The sequence below is a fragment of the Oryctolagus cuniculus genome, chromosome 7 (genome assembly GCF_051225735.1).
Source record: "Oryctolagus cuniculus isolate XC-2025 breed Fujian yellow rabbit chromosome 7, ASM5122573v1, whole genome shotgun sequence".
NCBI lineage: Eukaryota > Metazoa > Chordata > Mammalia > Lagomorpha > Leporidae > Oryctolagus > Oryctolagus cuniculus.
Window position 1 is genome coordinate 126,275,770 of NC_142873.1, and position 16,438 is coordinate 126,292,207.

Consider the following 16,438-nt stretch of genomic DNA (forward strand, 5'->3'; position numbering starts at 1 on the left):
GTCTTCACAGGATTGTCATAAAAACCATATATGATTTTTAAAAATATTTTTATTTATACAGAGGGAATAAATTTTGTGTATTTCATATATTCAATTTTTTTTATTTATTATTTATTTATTTGACAGGCAGAGTTAGACAGTGAGAGAGAGAGAGACAGAGAGAAAGGTCTTCCTTTTTCCATTGGTTCACCCTCAAAGTGGTCACCATGGCTGGCGCATTGTGCTGGTCTGAAGCCAGGAGCCAGGTGTCTCTTCCTGGTCTCCCATGGGGTGCAGGGCCCAAGGACCTGGGCCATCCTCCACTGCACTCCTGGGCCACAGCAGAGAGCTGGACTGGAAGAGGGGCAACCGGGACAGAATCTGGCGCCCCAACCGGGACTAGAACCTGGGGTGCTGGCGCTGTAGGTGGAGGATTAGCCTAGTGAGCCACGGCGCCGGCCATCATAAATACAATTTTAAAAGCATAATGATACTTCCTAACCTACCTAACCCTTCCTCAGTCTCACTCTCCGTCCTTTTCTTGTTTTTCTTATAATTTTTACAATACCATACTTTTTTTTTTTTTTTAAGATTTATTTATTTGAAAAGCAGAGTTACAGAGAGGCAGAGTGAGAGAAAGAGATCTTCCATCCACTGGTTCACTCTCTAGATGGCCACAATGGCTAGAGCTGTGCCAATCCAAAGCCAGGAGCCAGGAGCTTCTTCCTGATCTCACAAGTGGTGCGGGGGCCCCAAATCGGCCTTCTTCTTAGCAGGAAGCTGGATTGGAACTGGAGCAGTCAGGACTCAAACCGGCTCCCATAGGGGATGCCTGCACTGTGGGTTGTAGCGCCAGCCCTAGTATTAGCTATTTTTTTTTTTTTAAGATTCTATTTATTTATTTGGGAGATAGCGTTACATTCAGTGAGAGGAAGAAACAGAGAGATCTTCCAGCCACTGGTTCACTCCTCAGATGGCCACAGTGGCTAGAGCTGAGCTGATCCGAAGCCAGGAGCTTCTTCCAAGTCTCCTGCGTGGGTGCAGAGTCCCAAGCACTTGGACCATCTTCTACTGCTTTCCCAGGCCACAGCAGAGAGCTGAATCGGAAGAGGAGCAGCCGGGACTAGAATCAGTGCCCATATGGGATGCCAGCACCGCAGGCAGAGGATTAACCCTCCACCACAGCACCGGTTCCCAGTATTAGCTATTTTTAAGATTTTTAGTTGTATTTATCTACTTGAAAGGCAGAGTGACCAAGAAAGAAGTCTTCCATCCACTGCTTCATCTCCAAATGCTACCAACAGCTGGAGCTGGTCCAGGCCAAAACCAAGAAGCTGCAATTCCATCCTGGTCTCCCGTGAGGTGGTTGGGGCCCAAGTACTTAGGCCATCATCTGCTGCCTCCCAGGATGCACTAGCAGGAAGCTGGTTTGGAAGCAGAGGTTCCAGGACTTGAACCAGGCACTCTGATAGGAGATGCAGGCATCCCAAGTGGCCATTTAACCTGCTACACCCACGCCATATCAAATATTATTAATATTTCTAGTTATAGGCATTTCTGATTAACCTTTATAAGAAGAATCTTATAGGGCCGGCGCCGCGGCTCACTAGGCTAATCCTCTGTCTTGCGGCGCCGGCACACTGGGTTCTAGTCCTGGTCGGGGCACTGGATTCTGTCCCGGTTGCCCCTCTTCCAGGCCAGCTCTCTGCTGTGGCCAGGAAGTGCAGTGGAGGATGGCCCAAGTGCTTGGGCCCTGCACCCCATGGGAGACCAGGATAAGTACCTGGCTCCTGCCATCGGATCAGCGCGGTGCGCCAGCTGCAGCGCGGCGGCCATTGGAGGGTGGACCAACGGCAAAGGAAGACCTTTCTCTCTGTCTCTCTCTCTCTCACTGTCTACTCTGCCTGTCAAAAAAAAAAAAAAAAAAAAATCTTATGTGAAATGTTCACCTCCAGCGTACACCCCCAATCTTTTGATTTATAAGTGAAATAGTAATAAAATGTTGATTTGAATTATTAGCCATTTGAGACTTTTCTTACATGTCAGTTTATGAATACTAAACAGCTTTGTTTCACTTTTAAATTTATACTTAGTTTAAAGTTCTTTTTAATAATTGATAATTTTCTACATTAAATGTTTCATGATGTGATATAATTGAAATATGAGAAAATAATTTAAAGTCAGTTATTGGGTCACTTTAGAATTCATTATTAGACTCTGCTGCTGCCACTTTTTGTTGATTACTTCACCATCAATTTAAAGTGTGCCTTTAATTGATACAGATCGAGCGTTTATTAGCAGCACAGTCTCTGCAGTCCGCTTCCTCTAAGACAACCAGTGTTGAAAACACAGTGCAAGCTGCGAGACAAATGGAGCCGGCTTCCATGGAAGCACAGCCTTCCCTTGGGTTGCAGATGAAAAAAAGTGTGAGCATTGCTGTGAGCACAGGTAATTTCTTCTTTATCTTTTATGAACTTAAAACTTATGCATCTTAAAAGCATCTTTTAAAATACTTTTCTTACCTGATTTTTGAATATTCACATTGAAATTGGTGCACAGTACAATAGAACCTAAACTAAGGTGACTTGTTTAAGCCTGTGTAATTTTTAGTCTTTATGAAATAAAACTATACCTGGACACAGATACAAACCTACAAAACATGATACTTTGTTTGGCTTTGCTACTTTTCTTTTTTATTTTTTTAAATAGTTTTAAAGATTTTTATTTACTTATTTGAGAGGCAGAATTACAGAAAGAGGGAGAGAGAAGTCTTCCATCTGCTGGTTCACTCTCCAAAAGGCTACAATGGCCAACACTGAGCCAAAGCCAGGGGCCAAGAGCTTCCTCTAGGCCTCGCTCGCATGTGGGTGGAAGGGGCCCAAACACTTGGGCCATCTTCTGCTACTTTTCCCAGGCCATTAGCAGGAAGCTGAATCAGAAGTGGAGCAACCAGGACATGTACTGGTGCCCATATGCGATATTGGTGCTGCAGGCAGTGATGTTACCTGCTATACCACAATGCTGGCCCCTGCTTTTTGTTTTAAGATTTATTTATTAATTTGAAAGGCATGGTGACAGAGATGGAGAGATCTTCCACCCACTGGTTCACTCCCCAAATTGCTTCAATGGCCAGGAATGGCTCAGGCTGAGCCAGAACTCTATTCTATCTCCCACATGGGTGGCAGGGACCCAACTACTTGGTTTGTCTTCCACTGCTTTCTCAGATGCATTAGCAGGAAGGTAGATCAGAAGCAGAGCAGGACTTGAATCTACACTCTAATATAGGATGTTGATGTCACAAGCAGTGGCTTAACCTGCTGAGCCATAACATTGGTTTTTTTTTTAACCATATTTTTTTTTTTTTAAGAAACAAGTTTTTGAAGTTTTAATTATTAGTAAAGCAGAGCAACAGAGAGAGACAGAGGTCTTCATCCACTGGCTCACTCCCCAAATGCAGGGACTCAACTGCTTGAGCCATTATCTGCTGCCTAATGGGATGTGCATTAGCAAGAAGCTGGATTGGAAGCAGAACTCAAACTGGAACCCAAGCACTCCAATGTGGGATGCAGGTGTTCCAAGTCACATTCTAACCACCGCACCAAATACCCAATACCCCAATACCCATGCTTAAACCAACCTCCCTCCCTCCCTCCCTCCCTCCCTTCCTCCCTTCCTCCCTCCCTTCCTTCCTTCCTTCCTCCCTCCCTTCTTTTTTAAGATTTATTTGTTTGAAACACAGAGTCACAGAAAGAGGGACAGACAGAGATTGATCCTCCATCTACCTGTTTACTCCTCAAATGGCCACAACTGCTAGAGCTGGGCTGATCTGAAGGCAGGAGCCAGGAGCCTCCTCTGGGTCTCCAGCATAGGTGTGGGGGCCCAAGCACTTTGGCCATCTTCCACTGCTTTCCCAGGCCATCAGTAGGGAGCTGGATCAGAAGTGGAGCAGCCAGGACTTGAACTGGCGCCCACATAGGATACCAGTGTCGCAGGTGGAGGTTTAACCTATGCCACAGTGTAACCCTGCCTAACCACTTCTTAAACCACTACATGTAGCAGTATTTCTCAAGTTGCAGATTGTAGATGGCTTATGGTGCAAAAGATGTTTTAGGGTGGTATATAGATGAATATTTTATGTTTTGTAGATGTATTTATTCTTATGAGTATTAGAAATAACTAGCACATCAAATCTGTGATTTCAGAGAAATGATAAAGCTTGGTAAAAATGAATTAATTCAGAGAAAAACATCAACAGTTAATGCATGCAAGTAGATCCTAAAATATGTGTACCTAGCCTATAAAGTTTGAGAAACAAATACTTGCCTGATACTACTTACATCTGTTACATCTCTAATGTAGTCAGATATTTAAAGTTTAAAGCCAGAGAACCTAGGGAATTGTGTTTCATATATTTTCTCCTGTTACTCAGAGCAGCAATTCTTTTTTAAAGATTTATTTATTTATTTGAAAGGCAGAGTTACAGGAAGAGAGAGAGAGAATCTTCCAGCAACTGATTCACTCCCAGAATGGCTACAAACAGCCAGGGCTGGGCCCAGGCCAAAGTCAGGAGCCTGGAACTCCATCCAGGTCTCCACGGGTGGCAAGGGCCCAAGCACTTGGCCCAGCTTCCACTGTTTTCCCAGGTGTATTAGCAGGGAGCTGGATCAGAAGTGAAGCATTGTGGGGCCAGTGCTGTGGCACAGCAGGTTAAAGGCTTGGCCTGAAGCGCCGGTATCCCATATGGGCGCCGGTTCTACTCCTGGCTGCTCCTCTTCCAATCCGCTCTCTGCTATGACCTGGGAAAGCAGTTGAAGATGGCCCAAGTCCTTGGGCCCCTGCACCAACGTGGGAGACCCGCAAGAAGCTCCTGGATCCTGGTTTTGGATCGGCGCAGCTCTGGCCATTGCAGCCATCTGGGGAGTGAACCAGCAGATGGAAGACCTCTCTCTCTGTCTCTACCTCTCTCTGTAACACTTTCAAATAAATAAAATAATTCTTAGGGAAAAAAAAAGAAGTGAAGCAGTGAATATCGGATGATGACATTGCAGGTAGCAGCCTAACCTGCTGTATCACAATGCTGACCCCAGCACAGTAATTTTCAAACATACATCTGCAAATTGTATTCAGAAGCTTAATATGTAAAGCAGATCATTTCAGAGCCCCTTCTCTTGAAGAGTGGCTTTGCCCTCAGTTGTTTTTTTTTTTAAAGATCTATTATTTATTTGAAAGGCAGAGTTAGAGAGTCAGCGGAGAGGGGAGACAAATCTTCCATCTACTTGTTCACTCCCCAAATAGCCCCAGTGGCCAGGGCTGGGTCAGGGCCACCAGGAGCCAGGAGCTTCTTCCCGGTCTCCCCCATGAGTTCAGGGGCCTAAGCTCTTGGACCATGCTCCTCCACTTTCCCAGGCAACGTTAACAATGAGTTGATAGGAAGTGGAGAAGCTGGGGCACAATTGGCGTGCATGTAGGGTGCTGGTGCTTCAGGCAGCTTCACCTGATACACCACAGTACCAGCCCCTGTTTTTGATTTTGATTTTGATTGTATTTTATTTTATTTTATTTATTTATTTATTTTTTGGCCTAACTCTTCATGGCATTTCTGAGGAAATAAAATTTGAAAACAGTTCTGGCCGGCACCGCAGCTCACTAGGCTAATCCTCCGCCTTGTGGAGCCGGCACACCGGGTTCTAGTCCCGGTCAGGGCACCGGATTCTGTCCCGGTTGCCCCTCTTCCAGGCCAGCTCTCTGCTGTGGCCAGGGAGTGCAGTGGAGGATGGCCCAAGTCCTTGGGCCCTGCACCCCATGGGAGACCAGGATAAGTACCTGGCTCCTGCCATCGGATCAGCGTGGTGTGCCGGCCTCAGCGCTCCGGCCTCAGCACTCCGGCCGCGGCGGCCATTGGAGGGTGAACCAACGGCAAAGGAAGACCTTTCTCTCTCTCTCTCTCACTGTCCACTCTGCCTGTCAAAAAAAAATAAAAATAAAAAAATTATTAAAAAAAAAAACAGTTCTAAGTAACTGTCTTAAAATAATACAGCTAAAATACATGAAACTTGTATAACTTAAAAAATAATAATACAGCTTGTCTTTTTTTTTTTAAGATTTATTTATTTATTTGAAAGATAGAGTGAGAGAAAGGTCTTCCATCTGCTGGTTCATTCTCCAAATGGCCGAAACGGCCGGAGCTGCACCGCTTCTGGGTGCAGGGGCCCAAGGACTTGGGCCATCTTCTACTGCTTTCCCAGACCATAGCAGAGAGCTGGATCGAAAGTGGAGCAGCCAGGACTCGAACCATATTCCATATGGGATGCTGGCAGTGAAGGCGACGGCTTTACCTGCTACGCCACAGCACCGGCCCCTACAGCTAGTCTTAACAAAAGTTTGTCAGAGTGTTGTTTGTATAGCTGATTGTTCCAGTGTCTGTTAACTCATTGAACCTCCAGGTGCTAGCTTGTTTTGGAATGCAGCAGGTGATGATGAAGAGCCAGACCCTCAGCTGAAGCAGGATGATACCAAGATTTCCAGTGAGGACATGAATTTTTCTGTTGATATTAATAATGAAATCACAAGTCCTCCAGGTAGTGCATCTTCCTTAAAAGCAGTTGATATTCCAAGTTTTGAAGAGAGCAACATTGTTGTGGAAGAAGATTTTAATCAACCACTTTCTATATCCAAGTAAGGTCTTTTTGATTCTGTTTCATTCTACTTCTTTTTTCTTTTGATTTTATTTTTAATTGACAAATAATTGCTTGTATTTATGGGGTACAATATGATAGTTGCACATATGTTTACAATATGGCTAATCAGTAAACCCATCACCTTACTTGCTATTTTTTGTGGTGATAACATTTAAAATCTACGCAGAGATTTGTTTTTTTTTTTTTTTTTTTTTTTTTTTTTTTTTTTGACAGGCAGAGTGGACAGTGAGAGAGAGAGAGAGAGAAAGGTCTTCCTTTTTTTGCCGTTGGTTCACCCTCCAATGGCCGCCGCTGCAGCCGGCGCACCGTGCTGATCCGATGGCAGGAGCCAGGATCCAGGTGCTTTTCCTGGTCTCCCATGGGGTGCAGGGCCCAAGCACCTGGGCCATCCTCCACTGCACTCCCTGGCCATAGCAGAGAGCTGGCCTGGAAGAGGGGCAACCGGGACAGAATCCGGCGCCCCGACCGGGACTAGAACCCGGTGTGCCGGCGCCGCAAGGTGGAGGATTAGCCTATTGAGCCACGGCGCCGGCAACGCAGAGATTTTGAAATATACAGTACATTATTATAGTCATCATTCTGTACAGTTTTTTCTTTCTAGGTTCCGATATTCCTTTGATCTTGTAACTCAAGCTGTTTGTTTTCTAAATGATATTTCACTGGTGTCTTTAGTTGATATGTCTTACGTAACTGATAATTCTGAGCCTCTTAGAACCATTCCCTTATGTCAGTCATTAGATATGTTAACAATCTGGCTGAATCCAAATATTTGAAGAAAACTTGAAAAAATACATATTCTCAAGTCTCACCCTAGACATTCTGATAATTCTAGGTTGTAGGTGCCCAGAATTTTGTGCATTTTTAAAGATTCCTCATATTGCAATTATATATAAAAAGTCTTTATTTTTAGAGATACAAGCTGAATATTTATATATGGTATGTTATCTGTGTTATGCTTCAAAATAATCTGGTAGGAAATAAGATGGCTTGGGGTATAAATGAAATAAAATTGACTAAGAGTTACTAATTCTTGAAACATTATATTTTTTTGTTAATTTTATCTTCTGTTGGAAATTTTTCATTATGAAATCTCCTGTTAAAAAATGAGGTTTCCAAAGTAATTCAGATCCTCTGCAAATGTGGAAACAAAGTCAACAAATACTCTTTGAGCTTCTTGTTTATGCTACCACAGAAGTAGGCACTCGAGAAAAGGTAGACGGAAGGTTAGACAAATCTCTTAATTTTATGGAATTTAAACACTTCAGCAAAGACGAAACCATTTTGTATGGTGACAACAGCTCTGAGTAAAGTGAGCCAAGTTGATCCAATTCAGTGTAATTGGAGTGGTAACATGGGAGTGAGCTGGTGGGAGTGACTACTGAGCAGTGACATGAATGAGAAGAAGCCAGTGTTGAGAACATCTGGGGAAGAGTGTTGGGTTTTTTGTTTAAGATTTATTTATTTATTTGAAATGCAGAATTAGAGAGAGAAAGATCTATCCACTGGTTCACTCCCCAAATGGCTGCAACAGCCAGAGCTGAGCCAATCCGAAGCCAAGAACCAGGAGCTTCTTCTGGGTCTCTAAGTGGGCGCAGGGTCCCAAGGATTTGGGCTATCCTCTGCTGCTTTCCCAGGCACATAAGCCAGGAGCTGAATCGGAAGTGAACAGCTGGAACTCAAACCATCATCCATAAGGGATGCTGGAGCTATAGGCTGCAGCTTTGCCCACCTTGCCACAGGACCGGCCCTGGAAGTAAGATAAGTGGCAGGTGTAGAGACCCTGAGGTGTGCATGAGCTTGACAGTTCCAGAAACAAACAAGAAAGCCAGTGGTGCTGGCCATAGTCCATTGAGACAGGAAGGGTATAGGAAATGAGGCCAGAAATGGCAGCAGCAGTTAAATTACATAGAACTCTGTAGGATGTAGAAAGATACTTTGGATTTATTCTATGTTCATTAAAACCAGTGGAGGATTTTAAATAATGGAGTGTTAGGATCTGATTTTCATTTTTTTGAAGACCAGTCTGGTTGTTTTTTAGAGAATTAAAGGAGGTTCATATTGAAAGTTGGGAGAGTGGTTAGTAGACTTAAGACCAAACAAGATGAAGGTGATTTGGACTTATGGTGGAAATGTTGGAAGGGACCAGGTATGGGATAAATTTTGAAGATAAAAAATAACATAAGCAGGACCAGTGCTGTGGCATTTAGGCTAAGGCTCCACCTGCAGCTCCAGCATCCCATATGGGTGCCAGTTCTAGTCTTGGCTACTCCCCTCCTCTTCCAGTCCAGCTCTTTGCTATGGCCTGGGAAAGCGATAGAGGATGTCCCAAATGATTGGGTCCCTCAACCCTTGTGGGAGACCTGGAAGAAGCTTCTGGCTCTGGCTTTGGATTGGCCCAGCTCTAGCAGTTGCGACAATTGGGGAGCAGGCCAGCAGACGGAAGACCTTTCTGTCTCTCTCTCTGTAACTCTACCTCTCAAATAAATAAATAAAATCTTAAAAAAAAAAAAAGGTATAAAATACCTTAGAGTAATATCCTCTGAAACAGTTAAAAGAGGTGAACTTGGCAGTGAGGTGGCATGGGGCAGGCAGTGAATTACATTTTTTTAAATAAGCCTTATGATGATATTTAACATTTTAAATTACCCTGACTACAAACTGCCTCTCCAGAATACTACAGAAAGCATTTATCTCATTTCAATGTAGTATATATTTCAAACATAATACAATTAAGTAATCACTGTATTACCACAGTATATTGAAAAGATCTTTTGTGTACATTTCTTTGGCTAGAATGAGTTCCTACAGGGTGGGAATCATATTCGTTTCTGTATTTTGGAACTTGGTCAGGTGTCTAGTCCTCTGTATTAATTTCTTCATGAATGTTCACTGATAGGAAGAGCAATTTGTGGTGAGCTCCAAGCTAGGTTCACATTTTATTTGGAACAATAATAAAAACTGAGGAATGAACCATAGTTATCTTTCTTTTTTTAAATTCAATTTTTTTTTTTTATTTGACAGAGTTAGATAGTGAGAGAGAGAGACAGAGAGAAAGGTCTTTCTTCTGCTGGTTCACCCCCCAAATGGCTGCTCTGGCTGGAACTACGCCAATTCGAAGCCAGGAGCCAGGTGCTTCTTCTGGTCTCCCACGCGGGTGCAGGGGCCCAAGCACTTGGGCCATCCTCCACTGCCTTCCTGGGCCATAGCAGAGAGCTGGACCGGAAGAGGAGCAACCGGGACTAGAACCGGTGCCCATATGGGACGCCAGCGCCACAGGCGGAGGATTAACCAAGTGAGCCACAGTGCCGGCCTCTTAAATACAATTTTTAAAAAAATTTATTTGAAAATCAGAGTTACACAGAGAGAGGAAAGGCAGAGAAAGAGGTCTTCCATCCGCTGGTTCAGTCCCTAATTGGCCACAATGACTGGAGCTGTGCTAATCTGAAGCCAGGAGTCAGGAGCTTCTTCCGGGTCTCCCATATGGGTGTAGGAGCCCAAGGTCTTGGGCTATCTTCTACTGCTTTCCCAGGCCATAGCAGAGAGCTGGATTGGAAGTGGAGCAGCTGGGATACGAACTGGCGCTCATGTGGGATACTGGCACTGCAGGCAGCGGCTTTAACTGCTACTCCACAGCACTAGTCCCTAAATTTTTTTTAAAGATTTTATTTATTCATTTGAGAGGCAGAATTACAGATAGAAAGGTCTTCCATCTGCTGGTTCACTCTGCAAATGGCCACAACTGCCAGAACTGGACCAATCTGAAGCCAGGACTTCTTCCAGGTCTCTCACTTGGGTGCAGGGGCCCAAGCACTTGGACCAACTTCCACTGCTTTCCCAGGCCATGGCAGAGAGCTGGATCAGAAGAGGAACAGCTGGGATGTGAACTGGTGCCTATATGGGATGCCGGTACCACAGGCAGAGGTCTAACCTACTGCGTCAAAGTGCCAGCTTCCTATAGTTATCCGTATTTATCCTCTTTGACTTCATTCTATAAACAGCATGCTACCTTCTAGAATTATGGGCATTTTCAAATTAGAACTTAAAAGTCTTTAAACTTTGTGGTTTTTAACTTCAGAAACATCTGAGTTAATTAGTAGAATGAAGTTAATTGCTTTTTCAGAGCCATTAATCAGCTTCATTGATCTTAACACATAACTAGATGTAAATCTAGTCTTTGTTCAACATAATGTATTGATTTGAATTAAATACTGCTTCCAATGTGGTCCATGGTGGTTTGGGTACCTTTCAAGGATCCTTCTCAAGCATCTGCTCTGATTCATTGTGCAGTGGTTCCCATTGCTGAGTATTTAGAGATGGCATCTACCGACTGGGCTCCTTGTCCCCCTTAAGATGTCTTGCTGGATCAATCTTTCTGAGGTTGAAGCAGTGTGTGAAAGATAAATTTATTTGCCTTGCAGCTTAATTGCTTATTGATTGCTTTTTCCCAATGGAAAGTAGCAAGTGATATGTGATATTTATAAGAGACTGTTTTAAAATGACCCTTATTTTTCTTTAGAAGCCATACTTTAGACATATCTAATAACATTTTGCATGTTAGAACTATCTTTCATATTTTTGATTTAATCTTAAATCTTTTGAGGTTTGAAGTCTGCGATGTTTTGGTTCTATTCCATGTTTTTCAGCTTTTGTTTTTGCTTGCTAGATTAGAAACCAGAACAGAAAATTTTAAACCCATAAGACAGTAGAGCAGAGTGATTAAGAGCATGTGATCTGGTGTCAAGAGTGCTAGGGTTTGACCTCCAAGTTTCCTGGTGACTGTCTTCTTATCTATAAAATGGGAATAATAAAAACCCATTTCAGAAGACTGTTGTGAGAATTAAGTGAATTAATGTGTGTAAAGCACTTGGAACATGCCTTAGTACCTAATTACTGTTATTTAAGTAAAGGACAGTCAGGCAACCCAGTAACGTAGATGGACCTCTTTAACAAATTGTTTTGCAAATGTTTGGATAATAAAGCCCCTACTCCTTGGAAGCAATATTTCAAAAAGCCATAAAATCCCTTAAGTCTGGATTTTGGCTTCTTCATTTGAGATTTGTGATGATATTCATTAAAGTGAGACTAGTTAACATGGGGGAAGATAGTGACCTAAGCCGATACCTGGAGCATGAGGAAGGCTTAGGAGATGAAGAAAGCATAAAAGCAAGCTACGAAAAGACAAACACTCTGCTCCCACTTACAGAAGATATTTAAGGAAGTCAGATTCATAGAAACAAAGTAGAGTGTATCTGGTACTATGCTAGATGCTTTATAACTCCATTAATGCTATATCAATTTTTTTTAATTTGACCGTAGAGTTATAGACAGTGAGAGAGAGACAGAGAGAAAGGTCTTCCTTCCACTGGTTCACCTCCCAAATGGCTGCTATGGTTGGCGCTGCACTGATCCCGAAGCCAGGAGCCAGGTGCTTCTTCCTGGTCTCTCATGTGGGTGCAGGGGCTCAAGCACTTGGGCCATCCTCCACTGCCCTCCTGGGCCACAGCAGAGAGCTGGACTGGAAGAGGAGCAACCGGGACTAGAACCCGGCGCCCATATGGGATGCCAGCACCACAGGCAGAGGATTAACCAAGTGAGCCATGGCACCAGCCCTATATCAATTTTTTTTTTTAAGATTTATGTATTTATTTGAAAGGCAGAGTTAGGGAGAGAAAGAGGGAGAGACAGAGAGAAGGATATCTTCCATCCCCTGGTTCACTCAGAGCTGGCTTGATTAGAAGCTGGGAGCCAGGAGCTGCTTCTGTGTCTCCCATGTGGATGCAGGGGCCCAAGCACTTGAGCTATCCTCTACTGCTTTCCCAGGCCATCAGCAGGGAGCTGGGTTGGAAGCGGAGCAGCCAGGACCTGAACCAGCGCCCATATGGGATGACAGCGCTGCAGGCAGAGATGCTTAACCTACTAAGCCACAGTATCGAAGCCTGTTTCTATGAATTTGACTACTGTAGATACATCATAGAAGCGGAATCAGAGTGTTTGTCTTTTTGTAGCTTGCTAATTTCATTTAACATAATGCCCTCAAAGTTGATCTATGCTTTGACATGTGACATAATTTTCTTTCTTTTTAAGGTTGAATAATATTCCATTTATGTATATTCCACATTTTGTTTACCCATTCATTCACCGTTGATCATTTGAGTTACTTCCTCCATGTGGTACTTATGAATAATCCCCCTGTAAATGTAGGTGTGAAATAGCTTTTCAAAACCTATTTTCAGTTTTTTGGGATATACACCCAAAGGTGAGATTGTTGAATCAGATATGCGTTAGTAGGAAACTAGATCAGAAGCAGAGCAAGGACTCTAACCCAGGCCCTTTGATAGGGATGCCAGCATCCTAAGGAACATCCCAAATGCCTACCCCTAGTTTCTAGTTTCTTGACAGTAGTCATCCTAATGGTTGAGAGGTGGTATGATTTGACTGCTCTGATTAGTGATACTTTTTGTCTTTTCATATGCTTGTTAGCCATCCTTCTCTTGTTAATATTTTTTTTTGAGAAATATCTATTCATGTTTTTTGCCCATTTTAAAGTAGGTATTTTGATTTTTTGTTGTTGTTGCATTGTAAGAGTTCTTTATATATTTTGGATAGTCACCCTTTTTCCCTTATCAGATATATGATTTGCCAATATTTTCTTCAGTTTAAGATCTTTTTAAGGCACTTTTCCTCTATATATGATTTAATTCTTGCTGTCTCTTTCAGTGTATCATATTTGTATGCTCAAGAGAACTAAGCAGTATAATATAACTGAAGTTCTTTTGAAATTATATTTTACTTTTGGCTTTGTCTTTTTTTTGATAGAAGTTGATTTGAAATTCCATAATTAAACCAAAATTGTATACCATATTTTTAAAATAAGGAAGACTCACATCAACATTCACAAATTCCATATACAGCAGCCTTAATAAAATTCTTTATGGGGCAGGTGCTGTGGTGCAGTGGGTTGATGCCCTGGCCTGAAGCGCCGGCATCCTATATGGGTGCCGGTTCAAGACCTGGCTGCTCCACTTCCGATCCAGCTCTCTGCCATGGCCTGGGAATGCAGTGGAGGATGGCCTGGGTTCTTGGGCCCCAGCACCCATGTGGGAGACCCAGAGGAGGCTCCTAGCTCCTGGCTTCGGATCAGCGCAGCTCTGACCCTTGCGGGTGGCCAATTGGGGAGTGAACCATCTGATGGAAGACCTCCCTCCCTCCCTCCCTCTCTCTCCCTCTCTCTCTCTCTCTGCCTCTCCTCTCCTCTCACTGTATAACTCTGACTTTCAAATAAATAAATAAATCTTTTAAAAAATAAATAAAATTCCTTATAACAGTTTTACACTTAAATTTCTCCTGGGGGGAAAATCCACAACAATAATCAAAAAAAAAAAGTTTTACATATATTATTAAGCTATTCGAACAATTGCATTTCTATAACCCTGCATTAAAATATTTATACCTTTTAGCAAACTTCTCATTAGCAATCTACATCAGCAAATGCCATAAATAATATTTTGTACTTCATACAATGTTGTCAAATGCACATAAACAATGCCTTATTTTTCTTATATCATAAACCATTTCCATGTCCCCTTGTTTCATACTACCCTTTATCACTCAAAAAACAAATGGAGAATTGTACATAGAATTGACTCAGAATGCCTCCCTGTGTTTCAAAAGAAAGATTTACCATTTTTAGCAGGGTCCATAAGCAGCCAGACATGTTGTGACATCAATCATTTAAAACTTTTAAAAACTTTTTAAAAAAACTAAATATTTATATCTGATTCAGTCAGTTTCTAAAGATCAAGCCAATAAAAATATAACATGAATCAATCCAAAAGCTACATATTTTCATTCTCTGCCTCTCCTATGGTCCAAAGAACAGTTTGTACACATCCATCATTAAATGACTAACTTACATTTCTATTTCAATACCACTATCCAGTTTTTCCCAAGTACTTAAAATACATAAGCTAAATATGTTCAGAATTGAACTACCAATAAATATAATTTGAAGAGTTAGAGGTGTTTTATAATTCTAAAAGGAAGGAGAAGTAGTGTTGGTTCAATGTATATCCTTACAAATGTTGCACATGCAGGACCCTTACTGGTGAATCTTTCAAAGGCAAGTGGATACTCCATTACAAGATTACAAATATTCTTCATTTTTCTTTCTCCAGTCCAAAGATTATGCAATAGAATATAAGTATTTGAATGACAAGATGAAGCACAGGGTATTATCAGTCTCTGTTGTGGGAGTTTTTGTAGCTGGTGAAGCTTCTAGCTAAAATCACCAAGTGATTCCTTCCCTTTCTAGGCATATATATTCCTCTAGAATTAGCTTGTCAACTTGTGTTTGTACATACTAGCCCAACTATTTAGTTTTATATATTTGAAATTATTTCCAATTTGGAGGATAGTATTTAAATGTATTGCCAATCAGTGACTTGAAGGACATTTTGGAGAGGAATCTGGAAAACTGCTGTCCTGATGCCTGCACTGCAGAGAACTGGAGAATGGTTTTACAGTGGCATCCTCACCAGACGCCTCTTTAAGCAGCTGTCTGTATAAGGATTTACACTTCCACAGCAGGCCGAAATGAAAGTCATCCAGAAGTGTGGCGTTGTTAAATACAGTCTCATAAGGATGGCGATAGGCTGGGTTACTAGCAAAGCTTCCTCCTGATTTTAAGACCAGTGTGTCTTTGGGCCAGTGTTTTGGCACAGTGGGTAAGCTGCCTGCCAGTTGGGATGCCAGCATCGCATATCAGAGTGCCAGTTTGGGTTGCAGCTGCTCTGCTTTCAATCTGTCTTCCTTTTAATGCTTTTAATGTGCCTGGAAAGGCAGGGGGAAGATGGCCAAGGTACTTGGGCCTCTGGCACCTATGTAGGAGACCCAGATGAAGTTCTTGGCTCCTGGTTTCAGCCTGGCCCAGACATAGCTATGGCAGCTATTTGAAGAACAAGTGTGTCTAAGGTACTAAAAATGGTGATGATAACGATCTCTGTAAATTTTACTAAATTAGATATGAATTGTATTTTTGTCATATTAGTCGTTCTTCAGTATCTCAGCCTTATTAAATTTCTTTAGATAAAAAGGAACTGAATGTAGATTTAGAAAAATTGGAAATACAGTAGAGTTTACTTTCCTCTATTGTTAACATCTTACCTAGCCATGATAGAATCATCAAAATCAGGAAATTAACATTGGCACTGTGATAATAAACTGCAAGTGTTACTTATATCATTTAAAAAATAATCTTGTTCTAGACCAATATAGGAAACCACATTGATTTAGTGGTTAATGTGTCTTCTTAACCCAGTCTGTTAGAGCCCCCTTAGTCTTTTCTTATCTTTCACTTTGGGTGAGTGCTGGTCAGCTGTTTTATAGAATGTCTGTTAATTTAGATGTGTCTTATACTTCCTCATGATTAATTTGAGTTTTCGTGTTTTTGGTGAGAATAGCACAGAGATATTGTGATATCCGTTTATGCTTCATACCTATGGGTATGTGTCGTATATATTATTAACCTGATCACTCAGTGAAGGTGATGTCTGCCAGTTACGTTCACTGTTTTGATATTCTCTGAGGAGAAATAAATTAGTACATGCCTTTTAGATGTTTGGAAACTCTGCAAATATCCTCTCCACAAGCAGTCTCCCCTTGATTTTAGCATCCGTCTATGTATCTTGCCTGCAATGATGGTATTTTTCCCTAATAGTGAGTTTGTATTTACTCATTCCTTCTACATTTAAAAATCGGAATTA

General features: G+C 42.1%; 1 protein-coding gene across 12 annotated transcripts in view; it reads left to right on the forward strand.

Moving 5' to 3' along the window:
• STIL (STIL centriolar assembly protein) overlaps positions 1-16,438 on the forward strand; it is a 69,411-nt gene that overhangs the window by 39,761 nt on the left and 13,212 nt on the right. For 11 of the 12 annotated variants that reach the window (XR_016211042.1, XM_089300724.1, XM_089300732.1 and 8 more), the window contains 2 exons: positions 2,262-2,427; positions 6,423-6,654. Coding sequence is in view for 11 of the 12 variants with exons in the window: in XM_089300724.1 (XP_089156850.1) it covers positions 2,262-2,427; positions 6,423-6,654 (398 nt within the window). In the remaining variant the exon portion in view is untranslated. Of the gene's footprint in view, positions 1-2,261; positions 2,428-6,422; positions 6,655-13,617; positions 13,866-16,438 lie in introns of those variants that run through there. The other variant, XM_089300734.1, reaches the window with a different exon arrangement.